We start from the raw sequence: 18,411 nt of genomic DNA on the forward strand, positions 1-18,411 counted from the left end.
AAAATCAACTACCCAGGGCTCTTAAACCTCCAGGAGCAGGTCACAGCCCACTCCCCGATCCAGCACAGAGAGGGTACTGGCTGGTGCTGGCAGCGACAGCAGCCCAGGAGAGCAGAGGCCGCGACTGTCTCCATTTCCCTGTCCTCCGTTCCCGTGGCTTCACTTGCTCTGGCCTGTGTTACCCCAGGTGCTAGGACATCCACTTCGGGGCCCAGTCGGCCCTACTGCTCCTTTTTCAGGAGGCTGGCAAACAAGGAGGAAGAGGAAGGTGGCTATGGAACCCCTCAGCTCACACTGAGCGTGTGCCCAGAGGAAGGGCTGAAGTCTCTTTCCAGGCTGTCAGGCATCAGGGGACAGCAGAGTCACGCTGAGGAATTAAGCCCAACGCATTTAGGTCAGGCGAGCACCAGACCCTCCATCCAGTGAAACAGAGCAGGACCCTATGGGGCTCCTGGGCACAGAAGCCCTACTGTCCCCCCTTTCTTGTAGGGAACAGACTCCAGCCTCCATGACCTTCCCAGAGTTCCAAAGGGCAGATTCCAACAGTTGCTAATCAGGGAAGGCAGGAGATGCAAAGACAAGGGAGGGGCAGCCAAGAAACAATAGTGCAGCCCTGGGGCAGGGCCCTGGCCTCAAGGGATATACACAACAGTGTCTTTAAGCTCTTTATAGAATTAAAACCCAACAAATGGAAGATGTCAGCATTCTTCATACCAGAGAAGCTCATCAAGAAGATTACTTGAGGGCTTCCCTGGTGGCGCAGTGGTTGAGAATCTGCCTGCCAATGCAGGGGACACGGGTTCAAGCCCTGGTCTGGGAAGATCCCACATGCCGCGGAGCAGCTAGGCCCGGAGCAGCTAGGCCCGGAGCAGCTAGGCCCGGAGCAGCTAGGCCCGGAGCAGCTAGGCCCGGAGCAGCTAGGCTCGGAGCAGCTAGGCTCGGAGCAGCTAGGCCCGGAGCAGCTAGGCTCGGAGCAGCTAGGCCCGGAGCAGCTAGGCCCGTGAGCCACAACTATTGAGCGAGCCATAACTACTGAGCCTGCACGTCTGGAGCCTGTGCTCCGCAACAAGAGAGGCCGCAATAGTGAGAGGCCCGTGCACCGCGATGAAGAGTGAGAGGTCAGCGCACCGCTATGAAGAGTGGCTCCCACTCTCTGCAACTAGAGAAAGCCCTCGCACAGAAACAAAGACCCAACACAGCCAAAAACAAATAAATTAAAAAAAAATTTTTTTTAAAAAAGAAGATTACTTGAGACCTGATTAGGGGAGTGGGGGCCCTGCACACACCCTGATCTTATCAGCAACCCCACCCTTGAACCATTACTATAAAACTCCTCACCAAATCCTCCAGGTTGGGACACACAGTTTTTCAGGGCAGGAGCCCGCTGTGTCCCCCTTTGCCTGGCAAAGCAATAAAGCTATTCTTTTCTACATTACCCAAAACTCTGTCTCCGAGATCTGATTCGGCACCGGTGCAAAAAAGGCTGAGCTTCTGGCATCACCACCTCCATTTCTAAGGGTCCCAGAGAGGACCCCACACTCTCTGAAGACCATGTTAAGGAAAGCCATTCCTCGGACTTCCAGTAGGGAGCCTGCTCTCATTCTCCCCTCCACTGCCAGCTTTGACCACTTGCACTGCAGGAAGTCCTTCTAGAGGGCTCACCTAAGTCTCTCATGATGTAGCCTAAGCCCATTCAATGGATGCTCTGGTAGAGGCAGAAGACAGGTACTCATTACCCCCACCTGCTAACCTTTCTCTTGGATCATGTGGCTGCATGTTAGCCTCACCTAGAGAGCTTAAAAATGCTTCTGCCCAGGCCCCTCCTTCAATGTCACCAGAATCAGGTGGGTGGGGCAGGCGGGTAGGTTTTCACAGCTCTCCAGGTGATTCTACTGTACAGCCAGAGCGGAGGACGCTAGGGGAGATGGAGAGGCCAGAGTACGCTGGTTACCAGCACAGGTCCTGCTGACCTCCAGACTGGTCCACAGCCCAGTTCTGTCACTTGCTAGTCAGTGACCTTGGGTCAGTGGCTCCAAATCTGTGAGGCTCAGTTTCTCCATCTGAAAACTGGGGCTACAGCACCTAACGCACCAGGTCATCCTGCAGATGAAGTAAGATGGTGGGTCCAATGGCGGCAGGTACAGGCTGTGTGGCGGGGACTTTGTAAAATCAACAGGTCGTTACCAAGCCCTCTGATAATCTGTCCTTCTCTAAACTAGTTCATCCTGGTTACTTTTAACCCTTCTCCTTGAATTGGGATGTCTGCCCTTAGTGGTAACAATAGCTCCCAAGTCATGCCATCCTGCTTCTTTCTGGGGCTGAGGGGTTGGGCCAGGACAAAGATGCCATAAATGAGAAGATGCTCAGAGACCTGCTGAACCAGATCAACCTGGATCCCTTCCCTATGCAGGAATCCCACTTCATGTCTCTGCTAACCCACCTGAAACGTCAGAACTCCTTTGGTGGTGGCCACTGTGACCCCCAGATCTTCTGCTCCCTTGTAAAACCATGCCAACCCTATCTTGGATTGGGGTGATGGGGCTTTCTTCCCCAGCCATATAATAACTAAAGCAACAAATATTTATCATGCTCAACTCTGTGCTGGGGGCACAGGGATGTAGAGTAAGAGAACTGTGTTCACTATTCCCAAAGAGCAAACGGTTTGGCGGGGGAGGCATTCTCATCTTTGAAAAGGGTACTGTCACCACGGATAATAGCAGTTCCTGCCTCACAGGGTGCTGGGGGTTAAATTAGTTAACGCAGGCAAAGTGCTGAGAGCGTGGCTACCCCGCAATAAGTCCTCAATACCATGAGTTGTGGGGCGAGGACTTGATGCGGAAGTACGTCAGGCTCTGGGGACCCAGATGGGGAGCCCGTAGTTCAGAAGGGTGGAGGCCGGGGAGGTTCCCAGGAGTAAGAGACACACCTACCTCCTGCCCCACTCCCTGGTCTGGGCCACTGGGGCCCCTCTGGTCAGGGGATGGACGGGATGGCAATAGATGGCCAGGCCCAGGTCCTGGCCCCGCTGACACCAAGTTGGACTGTGGGTCCCACCCACGACCTGGCCATGTCCTGCAGCCCCCTCAGAGAGGAGCCCTGGGCAGGCCAAGGTGAATGGGAAGAATGTGTGGGCAGGGGCCGTGGAGGCCTCGTGACAGGGGATGACCGGGAGAAGGTGTCATCACCACCTTCTCTGGGGCAGAAAGGGGGTGTGTGTCTGCCTTAATAGTCCCTGGCCCAGCGGCAGCGCTACAGGCTTGCAGGAGAGGCCAAGGAGGCCCCCACAGGATCAGGGATGGTTTACAAACCCCAGAGCCAGGGGAGGACTGGGGTGGGGGGCAGGGGGATGTGGTAGAGGTGGTGTGGGGAAGGGATCAGGGATGCTGACAGCTTGGAAGCTGGGTCCAGAATCCAGGGGTACAGCTAAGGCACCTGGGCTTCCAGGGTGGAAAAGGAGGCCAGACCAGGGTCAGGCTCTCCACAGGAAGAAAGATAATAGGGTTTGGCCAAATCAGGGTGTGGGGTGGCCTCTGTCTCCAGGACAGTCCCCTCTGCACTACCCTCTGAGCAGGACAAATTCTGCAGTCATCTATCCATCTAAATTCTCCGTAAAACTGTTTACAGCCCTTCCTAGCTATGTGATTAGGGGCAGGCTACTGAACCTCTCTGAGCCTCTGGCTTTTTGCCTGAAAAAAAAAACAAAACCAGGGTTAATGAGAGACAGTGTGTTTAACACCCTTGCCAGCATGGTGGCCCAGAGTCAGGCTCCCCAAAGCACCATCTCTTCCTATCAATTCTTCCTCATTTATGCTCTGATTTTTTTGGCTCTGGGCCCACAGTCCTGTGGTGAGTTTATTCAAAGTTCTTATTCCAGAGAACAGAGACAAGGGGGCAGGCGAGCCTGAGAATGCTTTCTAAACCACCCCAAGGCTGTTCCAGGCAGAAGGAAATGATCCTGAGAAGGGGGGTGACCTTGAAAGTGACATAACTGGGGAGGGGGTCTGTACAAACACCCCTACGGAGTCAAATTCCCCACCCAATGGTATCCATCCCTGGGAAATATAAAAAGGAAGTGCGGGGCTTCCCTGGTGGCGCAGTGGTTGAGAATCTGCCTGACAATGCAGGGGACACGGGTTCGAGCCCTGGTCTGGGAAGATCCCACATGCCGTGGAGCAACTAGGCCCGTGGGCCACAACTACTGAGCCTGCGCGTCTGGAGCCTGTGCTCCGCAACAAGAGAGGCTGCGATAGTGAGAGGCCCGCGCACCGTGATGAAGAGTGGTCCCCGCTTGCCGCAACTAGAGAAAGCCCTTGCACAGAAACGAAGACCCAACACAGCCAAAAATAAATGAATAAATAAAATTAAAAAAAAAAAAAAAGGAACTACGGAGAACAACCGACATCCAGACCCACAGCTAATTGAGTTGCAGGTGGTGGCTGGAGACAGACCCATTTGACTCTCTCCCGCTCGCTCCCCACAGAGTAGCCCTCAGGTGACAGCACAGACCAGCCGCCTCTCGCAGGGAAATCAGGAAGAAAGGGGGAAAGAACTGGGGAGGTGGGTGGCAGGAATGAGGAATTAGGCAAAGAAAAATGGCCCACAAAATGCAGAAACACCCCAGCATGCTTGCTTCCCAAACCTGGCCCATGAATCGAGGGGTGACAGGTCTCTCATCTCTGATGCCAGGAGCCAGGAGCTCCGGGTAGCCGCAGGTACTACATCTGCACCTGCCAGCACTTGGAAAGAGGCAATAAAGCATAGCAGCAGGGCCTGGAATGCTAAGTGCCTGCAGCTGGGAAGGGACTGCTTTGCAGCAAGAGCCGCTCACGGCACACGTCCACTGGGCGAGGGCTGCTCCCAGAGACTGGACCGCACGTCCTCGCCTGCCCTGGGCAGCCCGCTGCTGGGGCCAGGGCAGCGGGCAGAAGAGGAGGCAGGACAGGTGCACAGGGAATGTAGCCCTGGGGGCCACCCAAGGCCAGGTGCTGCCCCAGACAGACAGGGATCTTCTGGATGAAGCCCAAGTGGGCTGGCTGATTTACGGAGGCTGGCAGAAAGCTGGGACGCTTGAGTCACTGGTAAATAAAAGTGGATCATAAAGCACCCTGGCTAAGCTAGACGTCTGGAAATACACCAGGGCCACATGCAGCTCAGAAGTGTGGCCCCATCCCTCGAAGGATAGTAACAATAATAATGTTTATACGGAACTCACAGTAGTGGTGCCAGGCCCCGTTCTAAGTGCTTTGTATGCCTATTAATTTACTTAATCCTCACAACAACTCTAAGAAGTTGGTGGGTGTATTATCCTCCTGTTACATACCTGCAAGATGAGGCAGCACCGAGAGGCCAGGGAGCTAAGAACAGAGGCAGGGTTTGAACCCCTGCAGTCTGTTTCCAAAAGCCCTGCCCTAGCCAGTGCTTCCCAAACTCTACCATGCCTGCCAGTCACCAGGGTGGCGTGTTGGCAGCTCCTGACTCAGCCAGTCTGGGGGCCTGAGACTCTGCATCACTAGCACACTCCCAGTGATGCCTGGCCCCAAGACCACGCCTTGAGTAGGACGCTCTAAATTACTATACTAGGTTCCGTGACAGCGCTTCACTGCAGAAATGAGTTTATACGCACGGCTCTGGCCTCTGGAGGCGGCTGTGAATTCCTCAGTTAACAGGGAGAGGCCCTCACAGGGTGTCAGAATCAAGGGGTTGGGGCTGGAGGAGGGAGTGTGAAGTCTTAAAATGCCCATGTCCACACCTCACCTCGGCCTTATTCAATCAGAATCTCTGGGGTAGGGCCCAGATTGGAATTTTTAAAAAGCTCCCTGGGTGATTCGACTGCGTAGCCGTGGTAGAGCCCTTCCAGACAGACAATAGGGATGCCTCAGTCAATGCGTCAGACTCATTGAAAGTTCCGTGGGGTTAGGTCAGGGATTTCAAAGGTGCTCTCAGAAAAGGGGTGGCGAGCCAACTCCTAGGCCAGTTGAGGGGTATGGCTAGGGTCTGCTAGGGTATCCTCTTCTTGTCCCCTGGGGCACCCCTGGAGGAGAGGGGCAGCTGGCAACCCCCAGCCTGGCATGCCTTTAGAGCACCCTGCTTCCCCCATTCATGAGCTTTCAAGAGAGAGCAGACCCTGCCCTAGATCAGCTGCGGAAACTGAGGCTCCTGACAAACAGTAACCACACTGAGCCCTCTTCTCCACCAAACCTGGACCTTAGCCCCGGTCCTATCTCCACCTGCCAGCTCAGTCTTAGCAAGAATCCTGCTAAGTCAGTTTATGGAGAATCCCCCCACCCTTGATATCTTATCACCCTCAAGATCTGATCAAGTTCTTCATCCCCCACCCTTGGTGTCTATGTCTTTGGCCTGCCTTTAGCAAGAATCCCCCTACCCTTCATTGTAAATTAACTATACTTCAACATTAAAAAAAGAAATAATTCTCAAATTCTATGGCTACTTTCTAAGTAAGGTTAGTGACAATTTTTATACTAAACCAAATTATAATGAAACCTTAATTTATGAGAAAAAAAAATTCCCTCTACCCTGATGATTCCTCTTAGTAACGTTCCAACCACTGACCCCCTCACTTTGCTCCTTAGCTATAAATCCCCACTTGTCCTTGCAGTATTTGGAGCTGAGCTCAATCTCTCTCCCTTACTGCAACAGTCTTGAGTAAAGGTTTCCTTACTGCTTTAACAAGTGGCAGAATAATTTTTTCTTTAACACTCTCCCTGCCCGTGGGAAAAGTCACCCCACAAAATGAGCAGCCCCAGGTGGAGAGAGAGGGCTTGATGCCACTGCCATCCAAACTGAGACTCCTCACCTTGACATTCAAGGCCCAAGCAAAGCCTTCAAGGCCCAGGAAATTATCTCAAGCCTTATTTCTCTCTTACGCGCACCCCACATATAGCAAAACCAGACGCTTCACTGTTCCTCATAGACATATGAACTTTCCTCCCAACCTGCCATAGCTCAGAGTTTTCCTTCCACCTGGAATGTCTCCTCCCCATTCTTCTAAGTTGCAGAGATCTCTCCCCTAATGACAAGACTACTTACGCCCAGTCTTCAATTCCCCATCTTCCATAACTACACAAACTCCTATCTGAGCTGGGTACGTGGTTCTCTGGGATAAAGACAACACTTAAAGACTACATTTCCCAGCCTCCTTTGCAGTGCTTGTGGTCACATGACTGACCAATGCGATATGAGCAAAAGCAATGTGTTTTACTTCCCAGAGTGTTTATGTTCTTATGCCTGTCCTTTTCCTCTTCTTATTTGACGTAATGGCTAGAACTCAAAAAGCCATCTTTGACTATGAAGTGATCTTGAACACGGAAGCTACACATGGTGGAGTAACTAGGTTCATGCCAACATGGAACATCACAATAGCATTGGGCTGGCCCCCTCCAGACTTGCACATGAGAGAAAAATGACCTTCTATCTTGTGGTAGCCACTGCTCTTATGGAATTTTCTGCAACTCACAGCTGAACTTAGCACTATTATATCCACCCTTTCAAACCCCTGGAGGCATGGACTCTGGATTCTTGGTTACCATACCACACTGCACAGAATCATCATTTGCATCTCCTCCCCAAGTTAAATACTAAGCAATGTGAAGGCTGGGAATGTGTCTTATCCATTTCCATCTTCCCCTGCCACGTGAAGCATGACGCCTCAAACACAACACAGAGCATGTTTTAGGGCTGAAGTGAATTCCATCTACATACTATACTCCACACAGCTTCCCAATTTGCATCCATACTCTTAGGACGCTGCAAGCCTCCCTGGAAGGGTGCACCCAAATGAAGTCGCCCTTCACCGCCTCCCAGGAGGAACACGCCTTACCAGGATGTCTGAGCCCTTAGGCTCCTCCCCTGTGGCTGGGCTGGAGCAGTTGCTGAGTTTGAATATCCAGTACTCTTGGGCCGTGACAAAGAAGTTCCATGGCAGCAGGCCACCAATGCCCAAGCTGAAGAAGATGATGTAGGTACCACTGAAGCGGTCCTTGGGCCTCTGCAGGCCGGGCAGTGGGCAGTCCAGCAGCTTCTCAAGCAGTGCTTCTTGGTCAGCTCGGAGAGAGCTGCTTGCAGTTCTGTAGGTGGAGTTGGAGCTTTGAGGAAAGTCATCTTCTGAGACGATGGCCACTGTTGGAGCAGAGAGAGAAGCAGAGATGGGGCAGGTGATCAGAAGCTGAGGCCGGGACTCACCCATCCTACAGAGCTGACTATGTCCCCACTCTGAGGTCTACAGGGTCACCAAGGCATGGTTCGAGAGCTTCAGGTTTAAAGATTAGGGAGAAGGACAAGATGTCACACTGTAAGTGACCTCAGGTTCCCCCCAGTCCATACAAGGGCAACAGAGTAGCAAATAATTGTGGGGTAGCGGGGGAGTAAGGCAATGCGGCATGGTGGGGCCTGTGGCAATCAATCTGCAAGGGCAAATCTGGTCTCAAGGCATACTTTCTAAGCAGCCATAACAAAAGGAATTAGGACCCCTGATGAGCACACAATGCTCTCTAAACTCTTCAACTTTATGTGAGAAAAGGAGCAGGAAAAGTGTGCAGAATATGGTACTATTTGTGCAAAAAAGCAGGGATGGGGTAGATGGGAAGGAGAAAATACACACATATGTACGTATATCTTCTGGAAGGATACACAAAAAATTTCAAACAGTGGTTGCCTCTGAGGTGGGAGGCTGGGGATGGGGAGGGTGGGGACTTCACTGCATACTCTTATGTGCCTCTCGAATTCTGAACTTTGTGAATGTATTTTCTGTTCAAAAATAAAATTATAAACAAAAATAAAGGCATTCAAATTAAATAATACTAAAAAAAAAAAAAAAAAAAACAACTCATGATGTCTACAGCTGTCCCCAGAAGCTGGTTTGAAACATCTAATAGTCCACTCTCTCATTTCATTTGTGGGGAAACCGAGGTCCAAAGAACGGGTCACAGACCAGGCCAATGGCCAAGCCTGGGCTTGCAGCTCTGGCCTGGGCCCCCACCTCTGTTCATCACATCCCACCATGAGACAGCAACTCCCCATCCATGGTAGCAGCTAAGACAAACTGAAGATTCTGGGTTGCCAGTAACAACTGTGTACATGGCCTTGGGCAAGTCACCATGCTCTGAGCCTCACCTTCCCCATCCCCATCTTCAAACCCAGGGAAGCCTTTTTACAATGGTTTTTGTAAACTGCAACTGGCTGGCAATGCTGACAAACGTCAGCATCTTCCCTGCCATCCTGGGCTTGTCACCTGGCTGGCTGGCTGCGGAGTTTGGCTGCAAGGTAGCATGCCTGCTTCTATGCTCTATATAGCACCTAGGCCATGGCAGCAGCTTGATAAATGGGAAATATTTCCATAAAGCTGAGGACGGGATACTCTGTAGTCCCTTCTGCAATAAACAAATCAATGCATCTCGGCTCACATAGGAGTCTGAGCCTTAACTCAGAGCATCAAGCCAGGCCAGGTGAGATGGGAACACTCTGTCACAGAGGTACAGAGCCTTATCAGGCTCTGCTACTATTTCAGGAGAGCCTCACAACATTTCCCGGAATTAGGCAGGACAGGAATTATTGTCTCCTTTTCATCAGAAGCAAAGAATGAGGACTTAAAGTCACTTGATTTGTCCCACATTCAACCAGTAAGAATTCCCGATAGTTAAAATTAAATCCAGTACTCATGCATGTCAAGGTCTGTACCTAGCACTTGAGGCTGACAACAGCCCAGTACAGTAGGTAGTACTCTAAGACCCATTTCACAGGTGAAGAGTGAGCCTCAAAGAGGTTGAGTAATTTGCCCGAAGTCACACAGTAAGAGTAATGTTACATAGCCAAGCAGTCTGAGGCCCACGTGGACTCCTTGGCGTCCCTGGGAGGCAGGTGGCTGGCAACGTGCACCCTTGTCTGCTGGCTCGAAGTACAGACTTTCTGGAAGGTCTCCTGGCCAGTGAGTTGTGAGCAGAAGTGAAGGCAACACTGCAGGGCACCCTCATCAATGTTTGTTGAATGAACGGACTCTGGGCAGCCAGGATGTTTTCCTCTGCTGGGGCAGCATACACCCTGCAGCAGGCAGGCAGGAGGATGCCGGACACCCAGAGCATCCGAGTCAGCGAGTCTATCTTAAACTCCCCTGGTTGAGCAGAGCCCTTTCCCAGCTTTGCTCACAGGGAGCTCAGCACTAACCAGACAGTGTGGCCATACATGCACATGCGTGCACACACACACACACACCATTTCTAAATTAGTGTTTAAAATGTAAAAATTATGACCCACGTAGGACGACAAAGACCAAGTGGTTCCTTCCAGATGCTCCAGCTCCAAGGGTGGGTGCAGGGGCCAACAGCTCGGTCACCCAGGCCACCCTCTGCCAGAGTCCATTCTCAGCTCCAGGCATCTATTTGTCCAGGACCATTCAGCCTTGACAAAGCTTCTGAAGGAGCCTGGAATTTCCTCTCACCCAGGTCACAGGCCAAGGCACTGGAGTGAGCAAAGTCTTATTACTCTTTATGAAAACTAGCTGCTGGCTTTTGGATTAAAAAGAAAGGTAAGGAAGAGCCTCGGCTGGCGGGCTAGCTGTGGCCTGGCTGTGGCCTGGAATGCACCTCAGGCACCTGCAGGGGCTGGTTGGGCTCAGCCCTGCTCCCGTCCTGGGTGACCTGGGGCAAGGGGCAGCCCCTGCACAAAGCAGCAGAAACCCGCGGGGCCTGGAGTCACTGCGGACCATCCTCCCGGGTCTGGGTGCTGGTTTCCAGGAAGTTTCTGACTGACTCTGGCTAAGTCAATCTCGCCTCTGTGTCTCTATTTCCTCACCTATGAAATGGGGGCAGGGGGGCTGGCGAAGCTAACCTACGGGAAAGCACTGCTGGGAAACACACGGTGCCACCCAGAGGCCATGGCAGAATCTGCCTTGGGGTTGTGAACACCCCCAACCTCAGGCTTCCCAGTTTGGACAGTCAGCCACCTTCTGGATACTCTGGGCTGACCTGTCCATACCCAGGCCCCCCATATCCAGGTGGTGAGGTCCAGTCTCAGGAAATCCATGGGGAGGAGGGTAGAGAATCTGGGGGAGAAAGAAGATAGAGACCCAGAAAGAGGGAAAGTGAGAGGAAAGTAGGAGGAGGAGGAGAGAGCAGAGAGGAAGGGGAGGGACGCTGGGGAGAGGGGTCACAGCGAGAGGCGCCAAGACAGAGGCCGGGGTCCTGAGGCTCCCGTGGAGCCCCCAAGGAGGGCCGCGGCGGGAGGCCGCCGACTGCGCGAGCCCAGGGGGCGACCGGGAGCCTGAAGAGCTGGGCGGGGGCCAGACCCGCGCCTGACCGCCGGCCCGCACTTACTGTCGCCGCCGCGTCGCCGCCGCCGCCTCCCCGCTTACCGCGGCCACTACGAAGACTCGGGGCTCTGTGGGGCCGCAGGCCGGGCTCCGCCTCCAGGCCCCGCCCCACCCCGCCCACCACCGCCGGCGCTTCCGGGTTTGCAAACCTTTCTCCTTCGGGCGCTCCCTGCGCGACTGCCGCATTTCACAGGTGGAGGGAGTGAGGCGCCGGGCCGCCAGGTGCACTGTGCAGGCGGGCGTGGTGCTGCCGCAGCTGCTTCTCCACAGTGGAGCCCGAGCCCATCATTTCCCAGAGCCCTGCTCCCCAGGACCCGGAAGAGCTCTCCACCCGCCCCCAGACTCCTGCAGAGTCTCACCCGCTCCTCCCTGATCCCCTGCTGTTCCCCGCACCCCACATCCCGCGCCGCCTCAGGGACCCTCCCGTGTGCCAACACCTTCCAGAGGCTCGTTGTCTGGCTGAGGCAGGGGGGTAGCTGGGCCGGCAGCACGCAGTCCTCAGGACCATGCCGGTCCCACCAGGCCCTCCCACCAGCCGCCAGACCTTCCTGTCGAAATTACAGGCCAAGGCAGCCACCTTTATCCTACCCTCTCTCTGCTGTGCCCCTGACATCCACTGTCTCATTATTGTCACATGCCCTGAGGGGCCGGCGTCGCCTTGTGCCCCTATTACGGAGGGACCCGAGAAAGCTGGGTTTGTGGGAAGCCCAGATGGAGCTGGGATGTAACACCAGCTCTCTCTGGTCCTAAAACCCCTGCGGAGATGCCCCTGACCCCACAGGGGTGTGCTCAGTGCTGGCGGCTCTCGGGGCCGGGGGAAGTGGCAGCCTTGTTTCATGGTGAGGCTCACAGAACACTGTACTTCCTTCATTAAGCAGACCTACTCTGTGCCCCTGCCCTGCAATGGGGCCCCATGATACTGTGTTAGAATCAGAAATATATATTTGGTCTGTTCCCTTGTTCCGGACTCGACTGTCTGAAACCCATAGAATTTGCTGAGTAGTGGGGGTGATAGAAGAGTCTTTTGTTGTTCATAACGAGCCCCTTTCAACCTTACCTGAATTTATGCTAATGAGGTGGGCTTGGTGGGCTCCAGATAGCTTCTGGATGAGGGCTGGTGGCACCAGAGGAGCCCACCCAGGGATTAGAGGGTTGGAACTTTCAGCTCCACACCCCCCCTCCAGCGAGGGGAGTGGGGCTGGAGATGACATAATCACCCATGACCAATGAGTTAATTAATCATTCCTACATGATGAACCTCCAGAAAAACCCCTAAATGATGGGGGTTCAGAGAGCTGCTGGGTTGGTGAACACATCCGCCTGCAGGGAGGGTGGCACACCCCAACTGCATGGGGACAGAAGCTCTGGACCTGGTACCCTGTTCATTTGTATCCTTTATAATAAACCAGTGATAGTACGTTAACTGTTTTCCTGAGTGCTATAGGCCGTTCTAGCAAATTATTGAAACTGAAGGGGATGTGTGGGAACCCTCGATTTTGTCACCAAGTTGGACAGAAGATTGGGCACCCTGGGTACCCCATACTTGTGACTGGAGTCTGAAGTGGAGGCAGCCTCGTGGGACTGAGCCCTCAACCTGTGAGGTCTGGGGCTCCATGTAGTTAGTGTCAGAATTGAATTGAATTGTAGGACACCTAGCTGGTTTCCAGAGAGTTGGAGAATTTGTTGTTGGTATGTATATAAGAAAAAAGAAACCCACCATATTTGTTGTCAAGAGTGTTGAGAGTAAAAACAGTGCAAAGACCCAAAGGTGCCAAGGGCTGGGGTCTTGCTTTAGAGGAACTTGTGCTCTCCCTGGGGGGACAGGCTGGCAAGGGCAGAGGATACAGGAAACCCTGCGGCTGCAGCCAACTCGAGAGCAGACCAATTCCAGGACCAGGGAGGGGATGGGAACGGCTGGGCAAGTGGGCAGGCCCCAGTGATTGGTGGGATCCGCTCCCTTGGCCCCATGTTGTTGTGGGCTGGCTGTGGAGGCCTCCTTTTATAAGGCCTAGGAATGGAGTAGCAACACTTTCCTGCCTGGAGGGCCCTCTACTCTGTGTCTGGAGTGGGGATGAGGCATAAAGGCATTGCAAGTGGGCGGAGTTGATGCCTGTTGCAGGCATTGCCAGAGAATGTCAGGGAAATATTTGTAAACAGTACACTGCTGCACAGCCACTGGGCATCATCATTGTTCTGAAATGCACGTGAAGAAGAAAAAGTAGGGGGGAGAGAAAGGAGGAGGTGAGGGAGAATAAGAAGGAGAAGGAGAAGAAGGAGGGCAGGGGAAGAGAAGGGAGGGAGGAAGAAAGGAGAAGGAAGGAAGGAAAACTCAAAACATCCAAAGTGCTCTCCACTGGGTTGATATTTTACAACTCTCGGCGCTATGAGAAAGCATCCTGTCACTCCTTGGCTTGGAAATACCCTGAAAGTTCTGAGTGCTGGACAGAAGCCATCTCACTATTACAAAGGGACTTGCTCCTGGCCCCAGGGAGCTGGGATGTGATGCTAAGGACTGGCTGGGGAGGCCGCCTGGTGTGGTGGACAGAACTGGAGCCAGATGGCTCTGGGCTTGGATGCTGTTTAGGCATCCCTAGGAAGACAAGTCTGGGTTCCCTCCTCTGATCATCCCAACCTAACAGCCTTCTATGAGGCCCAGAGAGGGGCCCTGTAAGTAGTAACAATTGCTCTCAAAAAGCTCTGGCTGCCCTCCCCCTCCCCCCAGCAACCATCTCCTTGAGCCTAACACACAACCCCGTGAGGTCGGTACTCTGGTTAGCCTCATTTTACGTATGAAGAACCCGGGGTGCTGAGAGGTTAGTACCTTGTTCAGAGTCACGCAGCTGATAAGCGACAGAGCCAAGATTCAAATCAACGCCTTTCTGCCTCCAGAACTCAGTCAGGGGTTCCATGAAAGGAGGTTGGGAGTGGAGGCGGGGGGAGGCTCACATAAACTCCTCATTTCACCCAAAGCCTTAAAACCTGTAGGCAATTAAGCAATAAGAAGAGCCTGCACAGCAGGAAGGCCACCAGGTGGAGGCTGAGGCTTCATCAGGCTGATGCTGCCATCTCGTGGCCTTTCCCCGTCACTGCCATGCTCCCAGGCTGGGCTGGCTCTGTGCATTTCCTGCTTTCTAGGATTTCCTGGGCCCCCAAGCAGGGCACGTGGCTCCTGAGAGATAAGGAATCGTCCATAACTGCTGACCCATAACTCTCTGCTCCCACATCACTAGTTCAAGTCCTAACCACCTCTCTGGCTCAAACCACCTCTCCTCTGCTTTGCTCAACTGCTCCCTCTGGGGAATGTTCTGGACCTCCTGGAGGCTCCAGCCCCCAACCCCATCTGTCTCCCCTCCCTGCATTGGGCATCTTCCTTCCAGCCAGAGCCAGCTTAGATCCCATGGTCCATCATTTCAGTAATATCTTGGCAATACCCTCAACTCCCACGCCCCTCGTATCCCAGTGGCACTGCCGGCCAAACCCCAGGTGAACCCACCTACACGTGAGCAGAAGAGCCTTGCTGGAGAAAGTCCCCAGAAGGCCAGTGGCTCCACTCTAAATTCATGTCACCAACCTGGGATGGGCCTCCAGGATACCGGCAGTCCCACGACACGTCTTAGTTCCTGCTCTCCACAGGAAGGGCTGCCATCTTCCTTCTCTACTCACCTCAAACACGTGGACACACCCCATCCTGAGATGGCCTTGCCTCCTGCCTCCTACTTGGCAGAGAAAACAGAAGCCACCAGAGAGGAACTTCCTCATTTCTCAGCACCAAATATGCTCCCATCTGCTCCTGTTTTTCTCTCTATCTTTCCAGTTACAACAGGAAAGTTGCCCTCTCTGTCCTAGGTCTGCTCCCCCTCCAGCTCCAGATCCCAACCCCTCCCCTTCCACCAGCTCAGGAGCCTTTCAGGATCCACTGATCCTTCTCTTTCTTACACCTTCAACCTCACACTCCTTAATGCATTCTTTCCACTGTTTCTTTTGTGTTCTTGTTTGACGTTTTCTGATGGAAGTATAACCTACATATAGCCTAGTGTACAAATCGTAAGTGTAGAGTTTATGAATGATTACACAATGGATGCATACATGCCACCAGCACCCGGATTAAGAAATGGGACATTACTAGTGACACGAGCTGGAACCTGTGACCTTTGCAGTAGTGGATGGGGGAGAAATGGCTCCAGGGCGGACCATGAGAGCTGTTTTCAAATATTTGATAAGCTTTCAGGGACTAGAAGACTTAGACTTATTCCTGTTGGTTCCTAAAATCAGCCCCTACAGTGAAAATAAGTAAGCACTCAAATGTCAGCTGTTATTATTACTGTTAATAAGTGATGAGTTCCCTAACTCTGGAAGTATTCAAGCAGAGATTGGTCAAGCCCATGTGTGGGCCATTGTGAAGGGAATTCTGGCATCAGGTGAGGGTGGATTAGATAATGGCCAAGCACCCCCACCTCTGCCATCCTAGAAGTCTGTGAAATGGATCTCAATGAGCCCCTGCAGTTCTCAGGGGCTGCCCTGCCCAGTGTAACCCCCTTGGGTAATCACAGCATTTACCAGTGTGAGTGCAGGGCATCTGTCCCTGAGCTCCTGGTCATAGGGGAATCGCTGGGACCAGAGGGCTGGCAGCTTAGCCCTGCCCTGGGTTTCATCAGGCAGAGGAGAGGCTCCTGGGAAGAGGACCAGCCGAGGCTGCCATCCCATGGAGGGATGCAGGAGGGGGGCTGGGGCAGGTGCCACTGTCCTTCTGATGCAGCTGGGGGAAAGCAACGCCCAGGCAGGGGCCTCTCGGCAGTCTGCAGAGAGGGCCAGGGGCTCGGGACCCTGTCCCAGGCAGCAGAGCCCTGAACCAGAGCAGCTCTGAGCCTGACCCTCCACTGCTTCAAAACCTCTCCGCAGCTCCCACTACCTAGCAGGTCCCAGACTGGGTGGGCCTTGTTTGGCCTACCCAGTATTTAAAGAAATTTGAGCCAAAGATTACAAATGGAATGATTTCCCATACAAATCCTAATCCTGGTTTCTGGTTTCTAAGAGCAGGAGCCTGGAGCAGCCCTCGGTGCTCACCCCTGCCTGGCAGCCACCGTTTGAGCCCGTAGTGAGGGCCTCCCTTTCGGGTGGGCTGTGGGGTCTCGGGTGAGCCACAGTCGCCACTTCCCCCATCACCTCCCTGTTGCGCTGAGCCCAAATGAGAGAGGCCATTTAACAGAACACTTACCCTCCTGTTTCCTTGAGACCCATGCTGCTAACGACAGTGGAAAGTGGGCAGTATGCTGAGACAGCCTATGTTTCAGGAAACAGCCGAGAGGGCACATTTCTTTGTGAAGTGTTAATAAGGCTGCTTCTCTTGTTCACATGACCGAGCAGCATGGATCCTGGAGACGTTTCTTTTTGACCCCTGGCCTCAGGGAACAGATCCGTGGGTGAACCTCGAGTGGGTGGCCTTATGGGGAGCCATGCCCCTGTGGCAGGTGGGTCAGCACGGCCCCTCTGTCCTTCCCAGACTGACCCTGCCCCTTCTCTGACTCCACGAGCCCTTTGCTCCCCTATGGGCTTTCTCACCTCCATACTTGTCATCACGCCATTCTTGCCACCTGGTGGTCCCTTGGATCCAGCCCTCCACCCCATCTCCACCTGCCTAGATTCCACACCTTTCAAGGCGGGCCAGCTGGTGACCCCTCCCTTCCTTGTGCTCCCTCGTGCTCTGTTGGTGTCCCTCTCAGGCTGGCTGCTGCTCGGTCCTGGTGTACCCACTATGAGAATTCACTTTTTATTCCGCCGAGCGGCTTGAGGGCTGAGTCCAGGTCTGATTCACTCCCCCCGGCACTCTCTGTGCTGTGCAGGTCTATGGATTAGATCAACAAATAGTAACTGAATTTCCAGATATCCAGACCCTCTCCTTGAGGAATCTTCTTAGGCCGAGGAGGTGGGATGGGCAGATTCAAATCACCCACAGTGAGGCCTGGGCTGGGCCAGCCCCTCGGGGCTGCTGGAATAGCACAGACTTGCTGGTGCCAACCCCCTCCCTGCACCCACCCCCCCATCTCCCAGGTTAGGGTCATTAAGAGGACACCAGCACACACCCCTCACACTCATGCACACACCCAAATAGGGCCCTGAGGCCACTTCAGCACCTCCGGCAGACAGCAGCCTTCATATCTGGCCCATCAGCTGCTAAATAAAAGGACAATAGCATCTTCTCTTTGTAAGAAGTTTCATAAAAGAAAATTGCTGCTGACTTTCGCCTAAAAGCATCTTCCACAAAACGCATAATTGAGAAACTGTCTGAGGGAAACCAGCCCCAGCATTCTAAAACATATTTGTTCCAGAAAGTCTTTGTGGACCCCAGGCTTAGTTGGAGCCTCTCTGAGCTTCCGTGGTCCCCTTGCCCACTGGTTTCCCTGTTTCCCCCTAGGCCGTGGCTCCGAGAGCCGTGTGTGCTGCCCGGTCCTGGCACCCAGCAGTGACGGGCACTGGGCCGAGAGAGATGGGCAGCAGTGTGGGGGCCTCTGCCTGCCCCACCAGTTTGTGTGTTGAAATATCAGGGCCTGGCGGTTCCTAATCTCAAGCGCCTCCTGTCCCTGCAATGTTGATCCAGGGCAGGGATTATGGTTAGAAACGGCAACCTGTTGAGAACAGTCCCTAAACTCTCCAAGATCCCGGTTCAGAGAAGGCCAGGGCCTTGGTGTGAGATGCTTGTACCTGGTACAGGAGGCGACAGCTTGCTTGAGGGCAGCTTTTCTGACGAAGTGACAAGGGAGGAGGTCGGGAGGGAGAAAGACATCCCGCTGTTGGGAGCAGGGAATTTTTGGCCGAGGCAATGAATGGGGGTGCAAGGGGAGGTCAAGGGGGAGGCGTGGAGAACAGGCAGCGCAGCCCCCAGTGGCCTGTAGAGGGCGCTACCAGGGCCTTAGTTAAAGAGGAGGTTGGAGTTCCAAGATGGATGGGTTGAGCCTTAGCAACAAAAATGAATCTGTCTTTAACAACAGCAAGGGAAAGAAAAGTTAGGGACCTCCATGGAGACATCATTAAGGGAGGCTGCTATCCAGCGGGGAAAGATGGTGTCAACAAAATGAGTATCTGAGCAGTTATTG

General features: G+C 53.5%; 1 protein-coding gene across 3 annotated transcripts in view; it reads right to left on the bottom strand.

The window, feature by feature from the left end:
* The window catches only part of SLC29A3 (solute carrier family 29 member 3), a 44,905-nt gene extending 33,475 nt beyond the window's left edge, over positions 1-11,430 (bottom strand). For 2 of the 3 annotated variants that reach the window (XR_449795.2, XM_007167722.2), the window contains exons 1-2: positions 11,325-11,430; positions 7,838-8,136 (exon numbers count right to left, since the gene is read on the bottom strand). Coding sequence is in view for 2 of the 3 variants with exons in the window: in XM_007167722.2 (XP_007167784.2) it covers positions 7,838-8,136; position 11,325 (300 nt within the window). In the remaining variant the exon portion in view is untranslated. The remainder of the gene's footprint in view (positions 1-7,837; positions 8,137-11,324) is intronic. The other variant, XM_007167723.2, reaches the window with a different exon arrangement.
* Positions 11,431-18,411: the final 6,981 nt, after the last annotated feature.

Source organism: Balaenoptera acutorostrata, unplaced genomic scaffold, assembly GCF_949987535.1.
Source record: "Balaenoptera acutorostrata unplaced genomic scaffold, mBalAcu1.1 scaffold_320, whole genome shotgun sequence".
Lineage (NCBI taxonomy): Eukaryota > Metazoa > Chordata > Mammalia > Artiodactyla > Balaenopteridae > Balaenoptera > Balaenoptera acutorostrata.